Genomic DNA, 25,654 nt, shown 5'->3' with positions numbered 1-25,654 from the left:
CAGGAATAGGAAAGTAGGCGGGTGGTGGAGAGTGGGCAGGGCAGAGAAATCAACTAATAAACAGGAGTCAGAAAGTCTGGGAAAAGTAACTTAAGTAAACTTCTATTTTGTGACCTAACAGACATTACTTTAAAAAGCATTTCTCAGCTGTTGATTTTGAAAACTACTCACATTGCCCAGCTTGGAGCTTTTAGATAACCCAGATGGATAAGAAAATTATGGTTTCCTTAGTTGCATGGCCAGGCTGACCTCCCCGCACAGCAAAGGGCAGATGGAAAGCGTGTTGAAGCATAGACCAGCACGAATCCATCATCACTGACAGAAACTTCCGAGTGCATGCTTGCTCAGTTTTGCCTAGGTGAGGAGCACCAGATCTTAATTTTTTTATTATTTTTGAGTAGGTAATAAGTTCATATAGTTTAAAATTCCAAAAATACAAAAGGATGTTAAGTGAAAACTGTTCCATCCGTTCTGTCCCCCAGGCACCATTTTCCTTCTCGATAGCAATTTTTTATTAATCCTTGCAGCAATATTTTATATATCTACAAGCAAATATACTCATTTTTCTCTTCTTAATACAAATGGTAGCATATAAAATATGCCTGTATTATGAAATTTTGTTATTATTTTTGGATTTTTGTTTTGTTTTAGTTGCTGTTTTACTTAAAAATGTATTTTGGAGATTATTCCATATCAATAATTTTTTTTTTTTTTTTGGAGACGGGGTCTCACTCTATCATCTAGGCTGGAATGCAGTGGCACCATCTTAGCTCACTGCAACCTCTGCCTCCCATGCTCAAACAGTTCTGCCACCTCAGCCTCCCAACCAAGTAGCTGAGACCACAGGTGTGTGCCACCATGCCAGGCTCATTTTTTTTTTTTTTTTTTTTTGCATTTTTAGTAGAGACGGAGTTTCACCATGTTGCCCAGGCTGGTCTTGAACTCCTAAGCTCAGGCGATCCGCCCCCTCACAGCCTCCCAAAGTCCTAGGATTACAGCTGGAGCCACCTCACCCAGCCCTGTATCAGTTCTTAAAGAGCTTCCTCATTATTGAATATGGCTGCTTAGTATTCATTACATAAAAATAGTATAATTTTTATAACTAACTCTTATTAATGGACATTTAAATTGCTTCTAATCTTTTGTTATTTCATGCAGTGAAAAACCTTGTGCATATATCAATTAGCACATTATTTATTTTACTCACAACATTAGTACCTAAGGTGAATGTTGCAGAGTCGGTGTGTATACAACCTGGTATTTTGGATAAACATTGTCGAGTTGTTCTTTATAGAAATTATACTAATTTGCATTCTCACAGGTCAAGTATGAGAAGTGCTGTCTTTGACTGGAGAGCCGAAAACTATATCATTAAGTCATATCCAGCTGGAGTAAGTTCTTTTACATCAACTCACAGGCATTCATTCTAAGGACGTTTCTGTCTATCAAAGGTGAATATGCTCACCTCCTGGATTGGTGGTTCTCTCAATCAGGGACAATTATGTCCTACCAGAAATGTCTGGAGACATTTTTGATTGTCACAGCTGGAAGTGGGGGCACTACTGGGATCTAGGGAGTGGTCAGGGATGGGCTGCTAAACATCCTACGGTGCATAGGACAATCCTCCTTTCTTCCCTTCCCCGCCACAAGCTATCTGGTCCAAAATGTCAATAGTTCCAGGGTGAGAAACTCTACCCTAGATTAACATCTGGCTCCTCTTGATCATATTAAATACATCTCACAAAGCTTAGGATTCTCCACTCTAATTTAAGATCTATGCTGAATAAAATGACAAATCCTCTGTACTTCTATAGTACATTTGGGGGGGGGGGGGTGTTCTGTTTCTTTTATAACAGTTTAATTCTGTTTAATGCAGGAAATGTGAGCTCCTCATAGACATAAGTGCATCTTAGTTATATTTGTATACTGAATATCTGGCACAAAAAGGCAGTCAGCTTCTTAAATGAATGAATGGATGTCAACAGTATTTCTTAATTGTCTTTGTGTGATTTAAGGGGCTATTTTATCTTTAATCAAAAACCATTCTTTTTCACCCTTACTTGATTCACCTTTCTCTTATTTCAAATGTTCACTTTTCTTTAGACTTACATAGGGGCAACTTTTTCTAGCCTACAGAATAGCTATACAGGAAACATCAATTTAATTAGAAATATTGGCCTTTTCCCTGATTTGAACATCTCTAAAGTAGTTTATTACCACCGCATTAAGTCACTTAATTATATACATTCTTGCTCACTTATAGCTTCTGATTGAATTTGTCTTGTCTCCTCAAAAAGACTGATATCTCCTTAAGGGCAAAAAGCAAAACCTTTATGTACTCGCGATGCCTAACTTAATGTTTTACAGACTGTAAAGCAAGAGAGTGACGGGTTCTTTCCTTCTCTCCCTTGCTCTTTTAATCACAACTGACAGACCAAACCTGAAGATTGTGGCCCCAGCAAAGAAGCTGTTCGTTCTCAAGAGCAGAGCACCCCAAATTCTCTCAGGCAGCCTGGTTCTCCTTGCAAACAGCAAATGGGGAGCACAGAGCAGGTATAGACCACAAGACCCTGAGGAATCTGCTTCACAACTTTGCCTATTCCTGGGTTTCTCCGTATTCTCTAAGAGTGGAAGAGCCCCAAGGCACCATCTCAGTGAACAGCTCCCTTTCCACTTCGATTCCTCACTGCATATATATTGCCACCAGACATTTTTCCATCCTCCAATGTGATTAAAGACCCAAGTAGGGCCAGGCGCGGTGGCTCACGCCTGGAATCCCAGCACTTTGGGAGGCTGAAGTGGATGGATTACCTGAGGTCAGGAGTTCTAGACCAGCCTGGCCAGCATGACAAAACCCCGTCTCTATTAAAAATACAAAAAAATTAACAGATGTGGTGGCACATGCCTGTAATCCCAGCTACTCAGGAGGCTGAGGCAAGAGAATTGCTTGAACCTGGGAGGTGGAGGTTGCAGTGATCTGAGATCACCCCACTGCACTCCAGCCTGGGCGACATAGCGAGACTCCATCTCAATAAAAAAAAAAATAAATAAATAAATAAATAAAAATAAAAAAAAAAAAACCCAAGTTGGGGAACTAGAGGAAAGACTTGGTGGTATCTGATGTGAGCTAAAAGCAGAAATCACCAATAAGTTCTCAGCCTGTTACAGCATAGCAGGGGTCTCCCACTTAGGTGTCCACCTCTGCATTTGGAAGATGCCTTTGCCAAAAGGCAAGCAAGTGGAGTGGAAGACTTGTTTTAATGAGTACCTGGAATACTCAGTTGGGGGTGGTAGAAGGGGGCAGTGTGGCAGCCAGGGAAAAAGGCAGCAAGATCAGTGAGGTCAAGAATGCAGCAAGGACAAGAATACTTGTTCTTAAGGCTGAATGGCACTTTACTGGTGCTAAATATATCCTGTAGAAAATTGGGATGCAGAGCAGCTTTGATCATATCTAACACAGGATTTTAAAATGCAAATGCAAAAACATGCAAATGGAGGCTGCCTAGTTTACTTCTATTAGCATGTTGTTTAACCACCACTTAGCCCTGAGATCCTGTTGCATTCTCTTTGCAATTAAAATAAGCTTGCAATTGAAGTCCTTCAAAGCTGAGCTGCAAAAGAAGAAAATATTCAGATTTGAATATTCGTCAGGCAAACCAAGTAGATGATAAGATCCAGCTTGATTAGAGAAGGTAAGAATAACAAACCTAAATGTTTTAATCACCTCTTCTGGAGAAGAGTTCAAGTTTAAAAAAAAAAATGTTTTTGTTGAAAACGAAGCAAAAAAGTCTATTCCTCTCACCCGATTGAAAAAGAATAAAGCCCATTGTGGGTTAATTTTCAAGTTAGCTAAATGTTACCTCTTCAAGTGATGGTCTTTAGGTTGGGGTTTGGGGGAACATGTAGTACACTTACTTAAATGTTGAACCATGTAAGATGGACTCTGCAAAATATATTGCATAATTCCTGCCTCCATAGATGAATTATGCCAAAATACTAATTTTTAGGAATAATAACTCATGATTGTTTATTATATTCTAAGCAGCATGCTAAGTGTTTAACTTATTTCATTTGAGCTCACAACAAGTCTTTGAAGCAGTTCCATTTTATTTTGTGACGTTTTCCAGTGCCACAGAGAAAAGGATACTAATGTACAGCCGTGGAAAGGCTGCCAGTGGCAGGGCTCAGAACACACTACCCCGAAATAGGGCGCCTTGGCAGAGTGACTATTTTAAGCTGAAAAAATTTGAGAAATGGCAAGTACAGGAAGGACCCTCACGCCCCTTTCTCTCCAAAGCAGGTCATAAGACCTTCATGTGAGGGGCACCCTCCCCATAGCCAGAGGGAATCCAAGTGAAGGAACAGGCCTTGCTAAGTTTCCTGCAGTTTACTACTCTTAGCTTCTGCCCATTTGTCTTATCATATCTTTCCATGATTTTCCATTCTTCATCAACCCTACTATAAAAATGCGCAGGTTTGGCCAGGCATGGTGGCTCATGCCTGTAATCCCAGCACTTTGGGAGGCCGAGGGGGCAGATCACGAGATCAGGAGATGGAGACCATCCTGGCTAACATGGTGAAACCCCATCTCTACCAAAAATACAAAAATTAGCTGGGTGTGGTGGCGTGCGCCTGTAATCCCAGCTACTCGGAAGGCTGAGGCACGAGAATTGCTTGAACCCAGGAGGTGGAGGTTGCAGGATGGCGCCACTGCACTCCAGCCTGGTGACAGAGCAAGACTCTGTCTCAAAAAAAAAAAAAAAAAATGCTCAGACTTAATGATTTCTGCAAGTCTTCGTTTCCTTATGAAGGCATCTATGTCACATAAAGCTTATATTAAATACAGTCATATGCTTTTCTTTTGATAATCTGACTTTTGTCTGGAAGTTCTTTTTCCTACTACCTTCCTGCGTTCTCAGGGCTCCAGCTAGAGAACCCAGGAAGGCAAGAGGAAAAAGAATTTTCCCTCCCCTACAACACCAAGCGTAAACCTTCTAAAATGATCTGCAAATATGCATGTGTGCACACGTACATGCATGTGATTCTAGAGGGTTCATGGTTTTCATCAACTTCTCAGAAGAGTCTAAGGCTCTTAAAATGTCCAAATTGGATTAATCATTATGAAGAGCAGGAATTTCTGCACTGCCTAATTGACCTTTATTAGCTTGGGTTAGTAATAGGTTTAAAGGAGTGTTCCTCTACCGCTATGCTTCTTGAGTTTTCTGTTACTGTTCCTATTGTCTGACAATGCTGCTTGCCCAAGTCATTGAGCTTGCCTCCACAAAAAAATAAAAATAAAAAAGGTCTCTCTTCCCTGTGTAAAACTGGTGAACAACATGGACTCAGGAGCCAGCTGGTCTGGATTTAAATTTGGTCTGCACAACTCACTAGTGGTGTGACCTTGCCTCAGATTCCAGATCTGCCAAGCAGGGCACGCAGTAAGACCATCCTTATAGAGTTGTTCTAAGGAGTAAATGAGTTCACATACAGAATAGTGTCTGCAACAGAGAAAGCAAGAAATAAGTGCTTGCTGTCCCATGATTCTAATCTGTTGTGAATTTAGAAGCCATCTGTTCAAATTGTATTTGACAAAAGAGGGAGGATATTTAGGGTCATCATGCTTCTTAAAGCCCTTTTTTTTTAACCTCTTAGTTTTTATCCAGTCCTGCTTACAGTGGAATTCAGTAAGATAACAGGTCATGCACTCGTTTTTCTAGAACAATGTTGAAAAGACCAACTGGATGGGGAGAAGGGATGCAACTTGTTTCTCGTGAGCCTTTTGTTAAAGTAACTGTTGTATTTGAAAGTCTACATGACACTGTTAGTAGCACTAAGCAAAGCAGCCTTCCTTTCTCTTCAGCCATTCTGACTTGCTTTAGCCACAGTCTGAAGGGACAAAACAATTTTTCAGCTAGTGTCTTCAAAAAGTGCATTTTAGGCAGCTGTTAGTACCAGGGTATGATGTTTTTAAAGAAAAAAGAAGGGACTGCTCTTCCCAGCCTGTGGGTGTTTCCTGAGATTGAATCACCTCTCCTTGAAACTCTGCACTGGCACAATCTGCTGGGTTCAGAATGCAAATGACCCAGGCAAAAGTTCCCAATTAAAGGGAGCAATTAGATCAGATTGAATAGGATGCCAGATGATGTTTTTCTTTCCTCTTTTCTTGAGGATTAGTAATCTCTTACTTTTTGCCTTGCTGTTCTCTGGGGGTCTTTGCATGAGCTATCTGATTACTAAAAACAGCTATCTAATGGCTGGAAAGAAAGGTGCTCACTGAGGTCCCTGTAACTCTTATTTAATATCAGTAAAGAGGCTTGATGACATCCCGGAGCCCTTGTTCTAGCAGTGCAGTGGTTCCGAAGTGGGCTAAGATAATTGCTGCCCACAGGATTATCACCATGACCTGCACTGCATCAGCCTCCTGTCAGTCCAGGGCCACCACGCCTCTCCCCATCCTTTCTGCTTAATGCTCTTCCCATCAGCGAGGCTTTGGGGGAAGTCACAAAGGGTTCAGATTCCCTGCTGCCTCTCTTATTAAGTGCAGGTGTCTGTTATGGAAATAGGCAGTGTGGCATAGTAGCGGAACTCATTATTTTCAGAATGGGCAGTGTCAGTGTCAGCTTTCAACAAGCTTCCTGGACTTTTCCTAAGGTGACCAGTTATGAATGTCACTGTAGTGGATGTTAATGCCATCTAGGCTGCCCCTGGATTGCAACTAACTTGCAAATAAAAGGTTCCCTCTCCTCTAAGGAGATATGTATAGATATATAGATATCTATAAAAATTAAAAAAAATTTTCTTTCTTTCCATTTTCTTCTCAGAGTTACAGTTAATAAGGAAGCAGCATAGGAAGGGCCCAGGCATTAGCATCCGTTAGAATTCATTTCAACAAGAATTACAGGTATTCCACCTTGAGTGGGTTACTTAGCCTCTGGGCCTCAGTTTCCTTCCCTGTAAAAGGTGGATAATGTTTACCCGGCAGTCTCGCTGTATTACCAGAACAAGGCTTTAAGTCTTTGCTCATGATTTTAAGGATAGGTGCCAAAAGAGTCTGCTGTTAAGGAGACAGTGCCCATTAAACTTAAAGATAAACTCACTTAGAGTACCATTAGCTTCTGTGTGATTTCTGCTCAATTCAGGAAGAATTTATAATGTTACAGCAAGTCTTTTAAGAAAATCCTTATTTGCTGAGCCCTCTTCTCAACCAGGTCTTGACCTTAGGCATCTTTGTTCATCTTTTGCAGAGTCCAGTTTTAGCAAGAATCTTATTAAGCCAGTTTAGAGAGAATTCCCCATCCCTGACATCTGATCACTTTGGTCAGCCATGCTTTCAACAAGAATTTGTTAAGTGGTTTAGTAAAAATCCCCCTTCACTTGATGTCTCCTCTTAGTAATTTTAAATCCACTGACACACCTGCCCCCCACCACAACCCACTCCTTGGCTACATATCTCTACTTGTTCTTGTTGTATTTGAATTTGAGGCCCATCTCTCTACCCTATTGCAATATTCTTGATACCCATCACAAAAGTCCTGAATAAAGTATTCTTACCATTTTAACAAGTGTCAGAATAACTTTTTCTTTAACACAGATAAAAGCTTAAATTACCAAGGTTTCTAAAAGAGGCTAACACTTATATGGTGCTTAATATGTGTCAAGATGCTGTTTGTTCTAAAGGCCAAATCTATTCCTCATGACAACCCAGTGAGGCAGTACTATTATTATCCTCAGTTTATAGATTAAACTGGGGCCCTGAGAAGTTGAGTTACTTGTCCAAGCACACAGAGCTAAAGCTAGGTAGTGAAACTGATATTCTAATCCAAGGAGGCTGCCCCAGAGTCCATGTTCTTAAACACAATGTCAGACTGCCTTTCAGAGGCCTGAAAATTAGAGTGGAAAGTCTACTTTGTCAGTACTCTTAGCGCAAGGTCTTCAAACCCAGCTGCACATACAACCCCAGCTAAGTAATGTTAACAAGTGTAGCAGGACTCCTGGGGAATGGGTCACTTGGAGAGTCCCTGCCCATCAAGAGGGACAGTTCTTCTCAGTGCCACCTAGTTGTTGCCATCTGGAAATGCAAACCTTACAATAAATAGAAGCAAGGGAGAAATCTGGACTTGTATGAAAGATCTCTTCAATTCAAAAGAAAAAGAAGGAAAAGAAAGGGAAGGGAATAGGGAAAGAGCTCCATCACTATGGAAAACAGTGTGGCGATTCCTCAAAGACCTAAAAAGAGAACTACCATTCAACCCAGCACTTATTATTGTGTCTATTCCAAAGGATTATAAATCATTCTGTCGTAAAGACACATGCATGTGGATGTTCTTTGCGGCACTATTCACAAGAGCAAAGACATGGAATCAACCTAAATGCCCAACAATGATAGACTGGATAAAGAACATGTGATACATATACACCATGGAATACTATGCAGCCATAAAAAAAGAATGAGATCATGTCTTTTGCAGTAACATGAATGGAGCTGGAGGCCATTATCCTTAGCAAACTAATGCAGGAACAGAAAATCAAATACTGCATGTTCTCACTTTTCAGTGGGAGCTAAATGATGAGAACACATGAACATATACAGGAGAACAACAGACACTAGGGCCTATCAGAGGGTGGAGAGTGGGAGGAAGGAGAGGGTCAGAAAAAACTAACTAATGAGTGCTAGGCTTAATAGCTGGGTGATGAAATAATCTGTGCGGCAAACCCCTGTGACATGCGTTTACCCATATAACAGACCTACACATTTACCCCTGAACTTAAAAAAAAGTTTAAAAAAAGAGAAAGAAGGAAAAAGAAAGGGAAGGTGAAGGGGAAAGGAAAGAGGAAGAGAAAATCATGCAGCACACACACTCCACACACACACACATACACACGCACACTGATGCAACGCATCCTTCTGTAGAAGAGACTCATTCAGTCTGGGAGCCACCTGTTTGCATCTTATTTTTAGTGCAAGTTATTAAATCTTACCATAATGGACTCTGGTTGATGATAAAGACATATAATCCCCACTCTAAACCAACAAGTAGTTATACTTTTTAAATGTCCGATTTGTCTGACCTACTGGAGCCCATAGATTTCTGACATTCAGTGAGGGAGGGAAGGAGGGTTGGTTCAGAGTTTGGGTGAGTCTCTCGGGGAGATGCTGTGACAATTCCATTAGCAGACAGATTGGAGAGTAGTATTGATTTGTTATCTATGCATAAATACAGAGATTTCGAGTGTCAGGTATTAGCCAAGCAATTTGGGCTTTTCTTCTTGATCTTCAACTGATGGACAATTAAACCTCTATTACCAAAGCAAATGAAATAAAACACACATTCAAAGTTAAACTAACAGCTGTGTATTAGAAATGGAAGTGAACACAATGGACTTCTGAGAGTTTTGTGAAGTCATCTTCATCTAAATCTTTTAACTTTCAGTTGCTGAACTTTGAGCTGCTCATGTTTTATAGTCCTCTTTGGCGAACAAGCTTCCTTGACACCAGCCTTACAACACAGGAGATATTCTGTGTCCCTGGCTTTATGAGACCTTCCAACTTTTCATAGCAGGTGTTCAGTGTTCTTAGTTTTAGTTATCTAAACCTGGATTACAGATACATAAAGTTTAATAAGATAACACCATTTTCTCACTTCCAAAAGCACTCTTTTACATTGTGTTTTTATTTGTGCCATGGATCAAATTTTCCTGTGAGTTTGAAATTTGGCAGAGCTTCTATAATGGCCATTTTGGAGGGTAACAGGGTCAATTAACAACTTTTTATACACAAGACCCTGCACTGTGTCCTGTAGAGTCAACAGAAAAGAATCAAAATGCTTCTTTCTTTTCCTTCTGGGGCTTGCAGTGTTTTTGGAAAAATGAGGCATTTATGTAAATAACAATGGTGCAAAAACAGTGCATGAAAAGAACAATGCAGAGGACACAGATGACCAACCAACCTGGAGTAGTTTTTTTTTTTTTTTTAAGAAAAGAGAGACTTCATAACTTGAAGGCTTTAGAGGGCTTCAGAAAAAAATGGGATTTAAGTGGGGCCTTGAAGAATGGGTAGGTTTTTTGAGGATGAGGAGGGCAGACATTGGGAGGAAAAGTATAAAAAATGCAAATGCAAAAGAGAGTGAAAGACTGGCTGAGGCAGGGCAAATGATTTTGCAACAGAATACTGGGGTAAGGAAGAAACAGAAGAGAAACCTAGAGAAATGGTTTGAGCAGAAAGCAGTTAAGACCAGGGATGGGAAAATATTCAACCTATTCATATAAAGAATGAAGTTAGAAGGAAGAGCTTGTGTAGAGGAGAAAATACATTCTATTATTGTTAGGTCTTACGTGATAGTAGGTCTGCTGGATTACATTGAGCTAAAAGATAAAATTATGTATTTTCAAAATCTGGGCCCAATCGGATTTGATTTTGCCTTATTTTGACACTTTGTAGCCTGAGTGAAGATCATACAGTTTGATGTATTATTCATCCTGTGCAAAGAACTGGAATCCGTGAATTTTGGAGCTGGAATGATCCTCAGAAATCATTTAATTCATTTTGCCAGTGAGTCAATTTGGGGTTCAGAAAGATTAAGTGATTAGCCTGAGGTAACATGGCTTATTAATAATAAATACTAAAACAGAGTCATCCACTAATTTCTGATCCATTGCTTTATCCACATGACCTAGTGTATAGTTACCTTTCTAAAAAATGCTTATAGGTCAGGTCCATGGGCTTACACCTATAATCCTAGCACTTTCAGAGGCTGAGGCAGGAGGATCACTTGAGTCCAGGAGTTGAAGACTACCCTGGGCAACATGGAGAGACCCTGTCTCTACAAAAAAACTTAAAAATTAGTTGAGCATGGTGGCATTCACCTGTAGTCCCAGCTACTCGGGAGGCCGAAGTGGGAAGATAGCTTGAGCCTGGGAGGTAGAGGCTGCAGTGAGCCATGACTGCATCCCTGAACTCCAGCCTAAGTGACAGAGCAAGACTCTGTCTCAAAAAAAGAAAAAAAGTTTATACATAAACACACATATATAATTTTACATAATCCTATGCCCTAAATCATTTCAGATTTTTTAAATTCAGCATTTCTCCACCTTTGGGTACTTTCATCTCCCCCTCTGTCCCCAGCTTATCACTCCCCCTCTATTTAATAAAACCTAATATGTTTCATTCCAATGTTTTTAGAATTTGTGTTACCATACACAAACATATCTCTGTGTGTGCCTGTTTGTGTGCACACATATGCAGTGTTTTAGGTCATTGTTTTACAAAAATGAAAATGTATATGCTGTTTTCTGGACCTTGTTTTTCTCATTCAGTCATACCTTGAGGATATCTCTTCCATGTGAAAAGTTATAGCTGAATTATTTACTTTACTGGTTGCCTAATACGCCATAGTAGAAATATGTCATGACTTATCCCATCATTCCCCCTATTTATAGAGACCAGTCTGCTTTTCTTCTATAAATAGCATGTCAGGAAACATCCCCATATTCATATATGTTGGCGTTTTTATTTCTGTTGATAGAGTTGGTATCATTGAGTCAAGGAAATGTGTATTTTTAGTTTGAAAAGTTAAACTGCCTCCATAAGAAAGCTGTAACAATACATATTTATTTGCACCTACAATTAATAAAAACACTTCCTTTTGCTAGGTCTCCCTAGAGCTTACTATTAAAAGTCTATTGTTTTTTAAGTTTTTGGAGATGTAACTTGTGTGAAGTAAAATTGCATTGTTACTTCATTTGCATTATTTGACTACAAACGAATTTGATCGTCTTTTCATAAGCTTGATGGTTATTTAAATTTCGTATCTTGTAAACTATGTTCTTATATTTGTTATCTATTTTTTCAATGGATTATTTGGTAATGTTCAAGAGCTCTTGCTATATTATAGGTATTTTTGCCTGCCCTCAAGGGTTATACACTTTTTATTTCCCCCAAACATCTTGTATTTTTTATGGCATCTTTTGTCATGCCATAAAATTCAGGTTTTGAATATTATTTAGTCACCTATGTTTATGTTTTCTCTTACAGTGTGTCTACCTTCTCAGAAAAAGCCTTGCTCACCTGTCTCTAGATTACATTTATAATTCCTAGGTTTTCTTATATGAGTTTATTTATTTATTTTATATTTTAACCTTTAATCCACTGCATCCACCTAGGATTTCTTTTTGGAATTGGTATAATATAAAGATCTACTTTTCTTTTCTTCCAGATGAATAAACAGTTTGCCAGCTCCTTCTATGAAATAGCTCAGCCTTTCACCACCAAATTGTAATGCCTCTTTTGTCATAGATTAAATCCCCATTTGTATTTGAATCTGTCCCTAGATTTCCTATTTCACATATCTGTTTATGCCTATTTCAATACTTACTTATTGATTTAATTAGAGTGGCTTTGTAGGATTTTCTGATATCTGCTAAATCAGATTACACCAGTAACTTTTGAGGTAGTTAGCAAACTTAGGTAGATACAAGAAAAACCAATTTGCTAGACATTAGTGGGATGCAAGCAGAAACTAATATATCAGAATAATATTTTTGTAATTATAAATTTTTTCAAAATCTTTTTCTCAAGTCTATTTTTATTTAGTTTTTTCTTCTCCCTCCCCACAAGGCCTATTTTTTATATCAACAGATATAGGAAGAAAAGTTTTTAATGTGCTCTTATAAAAATGACAGTTTGGTTTATTTTTCAATCCTTAAGCGATGTACTGTATTAATGATGCTCTTTCCTTGATTCACAGACTGGTTCTTCAGAGGAATCATCCCTGACTGTGTCATCACTCTGAGCTTTGACTGCACTCCCCCTCCCCTACCAGTGGGAACACTACCCAAGAGAGAGCTCTGGAGTGCTCCTGAAGAGAAATTCCATGGGGACTGTACCTGACCCTCTCAGATCAGCTAAAACTTCCCTGATTGCAGCTTCCGGAAAAGAAGAGAATCTAGGAGAGCCACAGGCTGCCTCACCTCGGCATCAACCAGCTCTCCTGTGTAAGAATGCCAATGGCTTTTCAAGTGCCCCTGCAGAACCAGACCTCAGCCCCAGGACAGCTGCCGAAGCTCTGATGCAGGTTTGTGAGCATGAGACCACCCAGCCAGTTATGTCTTCTCCTGGTGTCTTCAATGAAGTGGAGAAAGCACCTGTCACATTCAACTCTCCCGGCAATTCCCAGCTGCCAGGGAGCAGCGAGCCCGCAGCACCCGCCCCGAGTTCTGCAGCAGGAAGGGATCTTATACACACACCATTGACAATGCCTGCCAATCAGTACACCCGCCAGTCCATCCCAGGTGATCAGCCCAATGCCATCACCTCATCCGCACCTGAAGATTCCCTGATGAGATCACAGAGAGCCTCAAATAGAGAGCAACCTGAGAAACCAAGTTTTCCTGTGGGAGACATCCTCAGTAGCAGCAAAGATCAAGTGTCCTGTGAGTTTCCTTCCCCAGAAACAATCCAGGGAACAGTGCAGACTCCAGTGACAGCAACCAGGGTGGTCAGTCACTCATCCTCTCCTGTAGGTGGACCTGAAGGGGAAAGGCAGGGAGCCATCTGTGACTCTGAAATGAGGTCCTGTAAACCTCTAACTAGAGAATCTGGATGTTCAGAGAACAAGCAGCCCTCTGTCACTGCCTCAGGCCCCCAAGGCACAACTTCTGTGACACCTCAACCAGCCCCCCTCACTAGCGAACCTTCGGCATGTCCCCCAGGTCCAGAGAAGGTGCTGCTGTCAGCACAGCATCCGATGTCAAGGTTCAAAGAAGCCAGTACGATGACCAGCCAAGCTGAAGGTGAAATCAAGGAAGTTCCCAGCAGGGCTTGGCAAGATGCGGAGGTGCAGGCAGTGGCGAGTGTGGAGAGCAGATCCGTCTCCACCAGCCCCAGTATCCTCACCGCATTTCTGAAGGAAAGCCCTGCTCCTGAGCATTTTGAACAAGAGCAGCTGCGTGTCATTTGCCACAGCAGTGGGAGCCACACACTGGAGCTCTCTGACAGCACGCTAGCCCCCCAGGAGTCCAGCCAGTGCCCTGGCATCATGCCACAGGTGCACATTCAGGCAGCTGCAGCTGTGCCCACCGCTTTCCAAAGGGAAAATAAACTAGTGAGCCTACCAGGTGGGGTCCTTAAAACCTCGTCAATCAATTTGGCCTCCAGTAATGCCCAGCATACGTGTAAAGAAGATGGGAGGTTAGCAGGAATGACGCCAACAGGGGAAGAATCAACTGCTAAAAAGCTCGCAGGTACTAATTCCAGCTCCCTGAAAGCTACCGCCATTGACCAGATTTCTATCAGTGCATGCAGTCAAGCTGAAACAAGTTATGGATTGGGGAAATCTGAAACCAGGCCATCTGCGTTTGCAGAGAAAACCACAAACGGCCACAAAACAGACCCAGGTTGCAAACTATCTGACTCTTGTGGCTCTATCAGCAAAGCTGACCATTCTGGGAGCTTGGATCCCACTAATAAAGGAGATGCAAGGGAAAAGAAGCCTGCATCTCCTCAGGTAGTAAACGAAAAAGAGTCTGCTGGCACTGATACCTCGGATACCAAAACCCTACTGCTCAATCCTAAATCTCAAGAAAGTGGAGGCACAGAATCAACTGCTAATCCTACACCCTCCCCAATTAGGAAGAACCAGGAGAGCACCTTAGAAGAAAGCAGACAGACCAAGACAGCCACCAGCCTGAGCCTGCCATCTGATTCCATGGGTGACTCCAGCCCAGGTTCCGGCAAGAAGACCCCATCTCGCTCCGTCAAAGCCAGCCCACGCAGGCCCAGCCGCGTCAGCGAGTTCCTCAAGGAGCAAAAGTTAAATGTGACAGCAGCTGCTGCTCAGGTAGGACTCACTCCGGGAGATAAGAAAAAGCAGCTCGGTGCAGACTCCAAGGTCCAGCTGAAACAGTCCAAGCGTGTCAGGGACGTCGTGTGGGATGAGCAGGGAATGACCTGGGAAGTGTATGGTGCGTCCTTGGATGCAGAGTCCCTGGGAATTGCGATCCAGAACCATTTACAAAGACAAATCAGAGAACATGAGAAATTAGTCAAAACTCAAAATAGCCAGACCCGGAGATCCATCTCCTCAGATTCTTCTTCAAATAAGAAGCTCAAAGGAAGGCAGCACAGTGTTTTCCAGTCCATGCTGCAGAACTTCCGACGCCCCAACTGCTGCGTCCGCCCTGCCCCTTCTTCTGTGTTAGATTGAAAGGGAGTATTTATGGGAGTTTGTGTATAGATTTATGGTATTCATATGTGTCCCTCTATGTCAAAGCTTGCTTAGTTTTTTGCTGCAAGACTAGAAAAGAAAAGCAAGTATTCGCTATAGGAAATTGCTATTAAAAATTGTTAGATCCTTTGACCTGGAGCTCTATAAACAAAAATGTCACTTCAATTTGAAAGAAGGAACAAGAGAAGAGAAACAAGCTTCACTGAAGGTTTGCAACCTTAATAAATTGAAAATAATACTCACTGGGTTTTTAAAAATATGATGTTGTCCATAGAAATAGCATTATTATTATCTCATTATACATGTATTATTTTGTATTACTGCCTCAATTTAACACACAATAGTATTCCCATTAAAATCCCTGCTTCATATTGAAAGTAGCAAAAACACTATTGGTAAAAACATTGTTATAATTTCTAGTCCTATTGCAGTAAGAGTGCTGTAACCACACACATTTTAAATAGGTGATAAGAACCAGAATGAAAAAAAAAAATGAGAACAAATTTGACTCATTCCTAGGCCAGACAACATTAAATAAAAGCAGTTAAATGTGTAAAATATGAAATCTGAATTGATGTTTGTAAACATCTGCAGACAACTCTTTTTATAAACCTTCTTATAGCTGTTAATAAATATAAGAAAGTTATATTAGGAACATTAGCTAAGCTTTTGACTATGAAAACTGCCTACATTAAACATGGATTTATGTAGACACATTTTCCTGCGCTGAAGGCAAGGCGCCTCTCTGTGATTCTGACCAAATATATTAATATTTTCTTACCCTAGAGGAAGTACATGGGACTGAATTCTTGAAAAGCATCATCAAATTAGGGATAAGACTAAATTGATATTGTGCAGGTGTTCTCCATTCTACTGAGAATGCTAAGGTTCTGGTAAGGAACTATAAATAGCAGATTACCAAACACTGCTTTTTCTGTGATGGTAAAAGCCTCATAAGTAACAACAACAATGTTTAATTTAGACTCCTGTAAACAGGATGCAATTTGTGATTTTTTTTAATTGGTTCAGTAACTTCCAGTAACAAATGTGATCAACACCAAATTAGAATGTGAGCTTCTTTACAATTTTTGTACATAGATTACTATCATCTAATTGCTTAAGTGTATACTCTGGAGTAAAAAGGTAACTTCTGCAAACTTACTGATTTTAAGAGAAATACCCATAATATCCTTCAAACCCAATGAAAGAAGAGGCCTGTACGAAAACATGGCTTGTGATTTGGGTGGATTATACTTCCTGGGACCCCGGCCCCACCGTGTCTCCAAAAGAGATGCGTGTCCCAAGACACATGAGTGTCCTCCAAGGCACTGGCCTGGATGAGCAGCATTGGCTTGAGAACTGGGGTAGTGTGGAAAGGAAAAATGAACAACGGCCCTGGGAAGGCTTCCCTTCCTGCAGACGTTGTTGGGGAAGTGCTGGTCTCCATGTTGCATTTAGAAAACCAGACTTAGATGCTGGAGGGGCACCGTTGCCCTCTTTGAACTCATTCCCCACAATGAACTAGAAAAGAGTATCTAACCATAGGTATTCTCTCTAGAGACTCATGTGTCCTGTGGGTACAGTCAATCCACAGTATCTGTTCTGGCTTTTTTCACTTTAATTCTGTTTTGCACATTCTGAACATATGCAGGAAAAAAATCATTCCTGAACTTTAACAGCACAACCTACACTCGGCACAACCTAAAAAGCCTTTGATTTATTCTGAAGCAGTTTAACTGTAGACAAAGCTTGCATACATGAACCAGTATTCCTTAGAGCCTGAGAGTTGTTACAGTTGTTATATTTGGAAATTAGAAGGAATTTTTTAATAAGGCACATTTTTCAGTTTCTTACTCATTGGTGTCTATTAACAATACTATGTAATGCAAAATTTCCATCAAATTACCAAGCAAATTACTATTAATGATTAGAGATTCAGCCTAAAACTCTCTCTTTGGCCCTTAAATACCCATTTGTAGTTGTGTTCGTGTCACTTCTGTCTCAGATGCCTCTGCCAGGACATAATCTCTCTGCTAGTTCTCGCTAGCTGGCTTCTCCCTCTCACATGGGCATACATGCTGTGTATACACAGAGTACAGCCTGTGTACACAGTAGCAGCTGTCAACAGTGCCTACTCCAGATGGGTGGCCCCAGGTAATCCTCTGCTGTGAAGTGGCTAGAACAGGCTGTCCCTGCACTAAAATAGGTGAGAATAAGGAATTTCGCATCTGGTAATAATATTTATTTTCATGACTTTAGAGTAACCACATGATTTGTAAACAGTTAAATGAAGCAGAGGCCTGAGAGAGTTGTAGGCATTTGTCTCACATTAAATACATTAAAATTGCTAGCTTTGCTATTGTGGTTATGCCTCTCAAAACTTTAAGAAAATTTGTTTAATGTACTAAGTTTTACTGGTTTTCTTCGGTGCTAGAACCAAATTATTCACTTGTACAACACTCAAGAGATTGTCACAAAATATTACAAAAATACTGTTTGTTTTGTTGCTCATTAAGTCCTATAGAACTGACAGCTTTTAAGGACAATAACAGAAATATATCTTCAGATGGATAAATAAGATAGGGACCTACTCAAGACAGCAGCATTTTTATATTGTGATACCTCCCCTAAGTTACTCTTACAATAAAACCTTATTTGAGAATTTTCCTTCACTTCAATCTAAGACATAGCATTAGGCATTTAGTATACATTATGTGTAAAACCTAAGGTTCATTCAACAGATGAAGTTGCAAAACAGTTTTCGTGGCAGACTCTTTGAACCTGCTCAGTTTTTTCCTTACTTTACCTGCATGACACACATTGGGTTGAAAGTTGCCTGGTTTTACCCTTCATTTCTCTTAGATATGATTTGGTTCTTTTCCATGCATTTTGTTTTGAAATATATGGAGGAAATATTTTATTGAATCAAGAATTAGAAAATATTCCTTAAACCAGTAGAAAAAGATGAGTTAGAACTCCATGTCTGGAAGACAATTCAACATTTAAAATATTAAGATGTTCTGCCACTTAACAAGTGATACTAAAATTTTTAATTTAAAGATTGATTGTTCTATTTTTATGACCATGAGAAAAATGTGACAGCTTTAGCTGTCATTTGTTTATCTTGAACGCTTTTCTAATTATGTATTTCTGGATTATTGACTTTGAATGCCGCAGACCAACTACTTTACATAGAGTAAAATATTGATTAACCTTTGTGCTTTGGGTCACTGGCAAAAGTTGAACCAATTGATAAGTCAAGGTTAACCAGAAAACTTTTTGTTCACGTCGGAAATGAAATATTTATAAAATGTGTTAGTATGTTTCCTGCCTTGATAAGTTCATCTATATTGAATGTAATTTGATCTTTGATGATTTTTTTAATCTTGAGAATTCTCTGATACTGTTTTGAATACCAGTGTTCACCGTGTTATACAGTTAAACATAAAAATTGAAGTAAATTGAACTAAATATGCATGTATAACGTATACCTTAGAGGCTGGATTTCAGAACCAAATTCATAATAGGAGCTTACTGTCTTAAAGTAGGAAGCAGAAGAGGAAAATAGCATTTGTTTGTATTATAGCGTATTGAGGTTTCACTGTTCCTAGCTTATACTAATGTTTTTCCTCTCATTTCTGGGAATGCCTGTCATTCTGGGAATCCCTATATATAGCATACCAAGAACAGAATAAGATGTTACTTTAAAATGTGTTTACAGAGGATATATGCAAGTGTGCTGTTAATATAAATTGTTTGGCCTTTTCTGCATCCACTTTGTTACTGTTTTGCTGCCAAAATGTGAGAAATGTGTGTCTTCTCTTCCTCCTACATATTGTGCCAAGTGTTTAAAATTTTGTCTACTCCTAGTAACACATAATTCACCACATCCCTTGTCTACCTTTATGAATCAGTATAAAGAAAAAGAATACATTAGGATAAGGTTTGCATATATGTATATGTGTTTTTATTGAAAACTGGGTACTTGTAGCCTTGTGTAGACCTCTCCCTGCCTGATTTACTAATTATCTGTAATGCTGCCATGGAGATGGTGCTGTTGACTCTCTCCTGCTTTGTTCTAAGTGGTGTTTGAGAAATGAGGCCTGTGAATTTCCCTTTGTGATAGAACAGTGAACTCAGCAGTATCTTGGAGAAGTGAGCCAACTACCTTATTCCCACACTGTTTTTGTCTACATGGTGAAATCAGAAGTCAAACATCCTCTTCAGTGTTTGTTATTGTACATATGTATCTGAGCATTTTGTTTTCTGTTAGCAATGCTTCTTGATGTTGTGCGTGTCCCTTTTTGGTGGATTCTCTCCAAATTCGGGTCAGCTGCTGCCGCCTGGCAAATAACAGGGGATATGCTGAATCTCCTGTCCATCCTTGTAACAATATCCTTCTTAATGAAATTCTTCAACTGGCTGAGCAATTGCAAATGTCATCTGTCCAGATACATGGGCTTAAGGATGTCTATAAAATTTTAGACATTTTTGCAAATGGGAAAAAATAGTCTTGTAAATACTGAAACAGATTTCCATGAACTTTATCCTACTTTTGGAAAGAAAACATTTCTCCTTGGCTGCAAAAATCAAATAAGCTGGGTTTGCAATGTCCAAGGACATAAATGAAGATGGATTGAAGTGGAAAAATTCTGTCTCCCAAGTGATCAGTGACATCTGCCAGAGGTCATTACAGCTACTTTTAACTGTGAACAGTCACCAGCTAAACTACTCACTTGCCACAACCAAATAACCTCTCTCAAAGTAAATCCAGTACATCTGTATATATGTGTAGAAAGCAGCAACAAACAATCCTGAAACATTACTTTTGGCTGTTAGGCAAGTAAAAGCGATGATAATTATAAACAACATTCAAATAACCACGGACCTTGGTTGAAATGACTTGTGGTGGCCAGAATGGTGCAACAAGATGTTATTTACAAGTTTTTTTAAGACACAACTATCTCAGATACTAATAATGAGAATAAAGACTGTTGAATATGAAATTAAAGTCAAGCAATAATGTGCCAAAAAGAGGCAGTTATACCAGCAAATGCTTCTATTACGGGCACACCATTATATAATGATGGTTTGCTTTATGAAGACTGACTGTAACCCACAGGATAAAATAAGCAAAGGCATAGTTTCTGCTTTCTTCCTGGAAAAACTTGTTTAGAAACTTCATAAAGAGGTACAGCACTAATGATCATTAGTAAGGATACAGTTGGCATCTATGTTTGTATGCGAGGCCAGAGTGAAGAGGAGCCACTCAAAGTCTTGCTGGCTTAAAACCCAAGACAGCTGCAACCAGAAGTTTTGTTGAAATGGAGACTTTAAACTTCTGGTAATTACTCTTTCTGGACACTAGCATGTAGAAAGCAGTTCAGTTAACTCTGCCCAGAGGATTACCAGCTTTAGCTGTGAAAAAATGGGCTCCCGGATGTAAAATCACTAAAACTTGAGTACTTATATCCAAAGAGGCTTCAAATGATGCCTTACAGAAAACGATGCTCCAGATGGGCACTTCTAAATGCTAACTCTTCATCAAGTATCTTTCTGGATTCAAGCTCAAAATTAATTGGCTGCAAAATAATAGGAATAAAAAATTTTACACTTTAGAAGAAGATACTGATGATCAACCTGCATGGTAATAATTATAATGAGATACCCCAGTGATTTAATGATGTTAGAAAGAACTAAATGGGAGAGAAATGCTAACAACTTTCTTTATCTCTTAACTATGGGGATGTCATTCATTTATTTCTGGGGCGAAAATTATAGCTTGCTTTTTGACATCGCTGCTAGTATTGTTCTTTGTTGCTTTAAAAATTGTCTTTCTTTAGAAAAACTCTTGAACAGTTAAACAATTTTTTTCTGATTCATATCATTACTTTCAGTAACATGTAAAGGCTGTGTGTAGAGCAAACTATATAAAATGAGTAGAAAGGGCTTACTCATGTTAATGGCATCCTTAATGATTTTAGTTTAGATTCCTTAACATTTATTTTAGATCACATCTTTAAGTAAGTTATTTTTCCTAATGCTTTCCATCGTGTCTTAAAATGATGCTGATATATCCGGAGATTGCAGTATTATAGTCATACTCCCCGATCCCTAGAGGAGAGGAGAGACTAATTCTTGTTTTAAGGGCCCCTGGAGATTCCTTTTATTAAGGTTGAAAAAGGCCAACACAGCCTGAAAACAAGAAAAATATATACTAGCAATTATTAAATTTCTAAATGTGTGTATCTCTGCTTTACTAATGTGTGAACAATATGTCATGCATAATACTGTAGCTGGTCGTGGTATGTCAATACATTCTGTGAGTTGTACAGTCTGAGTGATCAGTTTTCTATTTTTATGTGTAGAAAAAAATCACTTGTCATATCCCATTTAAAGGCCAATTTCTGTATTCAGGCAGGCACATGTAAATACATGAATAAAGCCAACAAAAGTATGCACATGTATTCAGTAACAGAATTTGTCCTTTTATTTTTGAAGGTCAGAAAGGGCTGTTTGATCTGTTTTTTTTTTTAATTGTCTCCTTGAGTAGGTAACATAATTATCACAAAGGCTGAATATAGTAATCAGTACATTGGCATATTATTAAATATGCCAGGGCTAATTAACCATGCCATTAGTCACAGGTAAGGTCAGTTCTTTGACCACTGGGATAATTTACATTCCTCACACATCCTCTCTGTGTTAAGTGTGTGACTAGGATGTACATACTATGGGTGTGATTGTGTACATACCTTGTATGAATTATCTAAATCCTCAAAGCAGTTGCAGGAAAGAAGGAAGATGAAACAGTTGTTCAAAAGCCTCAAAAGGGCTAATCAATATATATTTTCATTTTCTACACATAAAAATGTAAATAGCTTATTCACATATATATGCACACATAATACATTTTATTTATACTAGTATATTCAAATAAATCACAAATTAAAACCACTAATTGAAAGCTACATATTTCCATGACTGCTCTGTTTTACAAATATTATTATTGGATCAGATGCCCCCCATTTAATGGTGTTACTCCCTGGTAGCAGATTTTGTGCTTAGAAAAGTCCAGCCTCTGAAGCACAGATTGGTAACTGAGTAGCTACAGAGAATTAATGCTGTTCTTTAAGCATCTAATTTTATATCTGGAAATGGCAAACAGTGATGAAAACCAATTATGTTTTGGAGACTCCTTTTGGATATGTATCAATGGGTTGATTTGCACAAACCAATAAAAACCCTACATTTTTTGGAAATGGATCCCTAGATTTCAAGCACGTATAATCACTCGAAGTGAATATGATCACAGGCATTCTTCTCTTGAGCTCAGCAAAACTATACACTATGCTTACCAACACTGAAGAGAAGTCAAAGATTTAAATGGAGAAAAATGGCAGATGATGTTGGTGAGATAATAGGATATGAGCAATGAACCCATGGGTGGGGTTCCAGGGCACTTAAATTGCCTCATGTCTTGAGTTCCTTAAGATGGACTCAAATAAAAAATTAGTATTATCAGTAACAGGTGATACTGTGTGGACTAGGTAACAATGGTAGAATCATTAGCTGGCAAGTGTCAACTCTGGACAAGATTTGTCAGCTTATCACAATTCCAACCAGTTAATTGATATTGTTGGAATTTATCTCATTTCTTCTGAAAGGAAGTGCTCGATTAGGGATCAAAAATTCTGACCTGGTTCTTAAAACCTAACACAATTTGACCTTGAATCCTTGACACTAAAAATTACGTTGGCTGGGTATCAGATTGAAAATATGCATGGACGCTGAGCGCAGTGGCTCACTCCTGCAATCCCAGCACTTTGGGAGGCCAAGGTGGGCGGATCACCTGAGGTCAGGAGTTCAAGACCAGCCTGGTCAACATGGCAAAACCTTGTCTCCACTAAAAATACAAAAGTTAGCTGGGCAAGGTGGTGTGTGCCTGTGATCCCAGCTACTTGGGAGGCTGAGGTGGGAAAATCACTTGAACCTGGGAGGCAGAGGTTGCAGTGAGCCAAGATCATGCCATTGTACTCCAGCCTGGATGACAGGGCAAGACTCCATCTCAAAAAAAAAAAGAAAGAAAATATGAATGGAAATACCAGAATCACCCCTGATAGAGAACCCATGTGGCAAAGTACAAACAACCACTTCTCAGTAGAAAGTTAAGAATGACATTTAAAAACATATTCATGTTTTAGAGAATGAATGTGCCATCTTTGTATATTAAATAAAAATAAAAGATTAACCAGATATAAGAACACTACAATTACAACTAGAGTGGCAGTGTTTTTTAACTAATAGAAGTATAGATGTTTATAAGTGCAGCATACCTGAAATCTTGATGTTTGTCAATACTTATGGTTGCTTAAATGACAAATTTATGTGATTGTTTTTGGAAGATGTGTATTAATTTAAATAATACCAAGAAAAAAATATAACTTTAAAAATTACAGTTTTCAATATGAGAATCATTTATGTGTGTAAATATTCAACTAAGAAAGATCAAAAGTGTGGTATAATATTAAATCACTGAAGAAAAAATATTCAAAATGGAAAGTCCATTCATGAATGTATTAATATTAAAATCTAAAGTAATGTTTTTTTATAATGTCTATATACAAAGGTCATAAAATCATTTCAGAAAGTTCTCATCCTCAAGATATTGACCAATAAAACTTATTTCCTAGAAAAAAGAAGAAATGTTATAATTTATACAAAGATGAAATAAGATTTTGGAATGGCATATACTTACACCTTCATTTTGGATTTGATTTTTGAATGGATGCTTAAAATTCTGAAATTCAACTAATGACTTAGTTTTACCCTCAAAAAATTTAGAATATGATTTTTTTGCATCTCACTTTTCATAATAAATGTAATGTAGATACAATTTATTCTGGGTTTTGTTGATGTTATTGTTGTTTCCATTGCTATTGAAATCGTTCTTTTAACCATGGATGCGCAGAATCAGTTGATTTTCCACGTGACACACTTCTGCTAGGAATCTGCAGTGGAATTGGAATTATTTGCAATGAAAGAACATTTTTCTTTAATTAAAATAGAATTCCCATAGAATCAACAATGCCTCCTGGTCATCAAAAGCGAGGTTTTTCCTGTACTTAGCAGAGCAGAGTGTGTGTGTGTTTGTGTGTTGTGTGTGTGTTGTTTGGTGAGCATCATGAGAGCTGAGCATTGTGAAAATACAGGTGGGGGTGGGGTAACAGGGCTGAGTAGGGGTCCAGGGCACTTAGATTGCCTTATTGTCTAGGCTTAGATGACTCTTATCCAGAGCCATCAGGTGTCCGCTGTATAGTTCCAGCCTTTCTGCTTACTCCTGAGAAGATAAATTGGGATCCTGCAGTCTGGATTCCTAGAAGGAGATGGAAAGCCCAGCCATATGCCCCAGTTTGACTTGACCAGTAGTAAAACTATCACTATAATTTGATCCCCTTTTACCTCCTTGAATGTCTTCAATTCATCAAGGGTCTATAAAGAAGGAGAGGTACAAGATATATGAAACCCAAATCTCAAAACAATGATTTAGTGAATTTTCCATGAACTTTAAATAGTGATTGCTTCAGAATTTCCAAGAACCATATTCTCCCTCCAACTGCTGTGTGTGTGTATAAATGCACACTATTTTAACCCAAAATGGTGCCCTGTGGCTGCCATTCTCTAACTCTTGCATACTTAGACATTTATTCTTGGCCAAATTAAACCTCATCATTTCCAACGATATAAATGCCATGCATGAAGAAGTTAGATCCTGCAAGTCTCAGGAGGGCTGAGATAGTTTCTCTTATGCATATAGCTGTATATGTCCCACCAGCGGGTGCTTATTTCATTAGGTGCCATTTCCAGCCAAATGTTCTCATTCTTCACATCTTCAATGTTGAGTAGCAAACAGAAGAACATCCTTCTTAGCATAATCTTGCTTCACTGGACTGATGGTGAACTCAAAATACCTCTTGTTTCTTGTGAAAGGTTTGCCTTTTGTAAACAATATAAGATCACTTTCGGTCAACCACCCTATCTGAGTTTATAGCACCCTGGGCTGCTATAGTAAAGGATCATAAACTGGGAGGCTTGTAAATAAATTTATTTCTTATAGTTTTGGAAGCTGGGAACTCCAAAATCAAGGCTAATTTGGTGTCTGGTGAGGGCCTACTTGCTGGCTCACATGCGGTGCCTGTTTGCTGTGTGCTCACACAGTAAGAGGGATGAACGGTCCCTCCCGGGCCACTTTCAAAAGGACACTAATCTCACTCATGAGGGCTCTGTGACCACCACCTAATCACCACCCAAAGCCCCCATTTTCTAACACCATGGGAGTTCAGATTTCAACAGGAGTTTTGGAGGGATATAGACATTTAGACCATAGCACACACATTCTTAATGAACTTCTGAATGCCAACATTATTAAATTT

At 39.1% G+C, this 25,654-nt stretch overlaps 1 protein-coding gene across 6 annotated transcripts in view; it reads left to right on the top strand.

The window, feature by feature from the left end:
• GPRIN3 (GPRIN family member 3) overlaps nucleotides 1-24,117 on the top strand; it is a 70,329-nt gene extending 46,212 nt beyond the window's left edge. For 4 of the 6 annotated variants that reach the window (XM_023195435.2, XM_023195432.3, XM_023195433.2 and 1 more), the window contains exon 2: nucleotides 12,744-24,117. In XM_023195435.2, coding sequence (XP_023051203.2) covers nucleotides 12,870-15,200 — 2,331 coding nt within the window. In that variant the 5' untranslated portion in view covers nucleotides 12,744-12,869 and the 3' untranslated portion in view covers nucleotides 15,201-24,117. Of the gene's footprint in view, nucleotides 1-1,321; nucleotides 1,392-10,527; nucleotides 10,550-12,743 lie in introns of those variants that run through there. The other 2 variants (XM_023195434.3, XM_023195436.3) reach the window with 2 other exon arrangements.
• Nucleotides 24,118-25,654: the final 1,537 nt, after the last annotated feature.

The sequence above is a fragment of the Piliocolobus tephrosceles genome, chromosome 3 (genome assembly GCF_002776525.5).
Source record: "Piliocolobus tephrosceles isolate RC106 chromosome 3, ASM277652v3, whole genome shotgun sequence".
NCBI lineage: Eukaryota > Metazoa > Chordata > Mammalia > Primates > Cercopithecidae > Piliocolobus > Piliocolobus tephrosceles.
The sequence above is the reverse complement of the archived record's forward strand: the minus strand, read 5'-3'. Positions and strand labels throughout refer to the sequence as shown.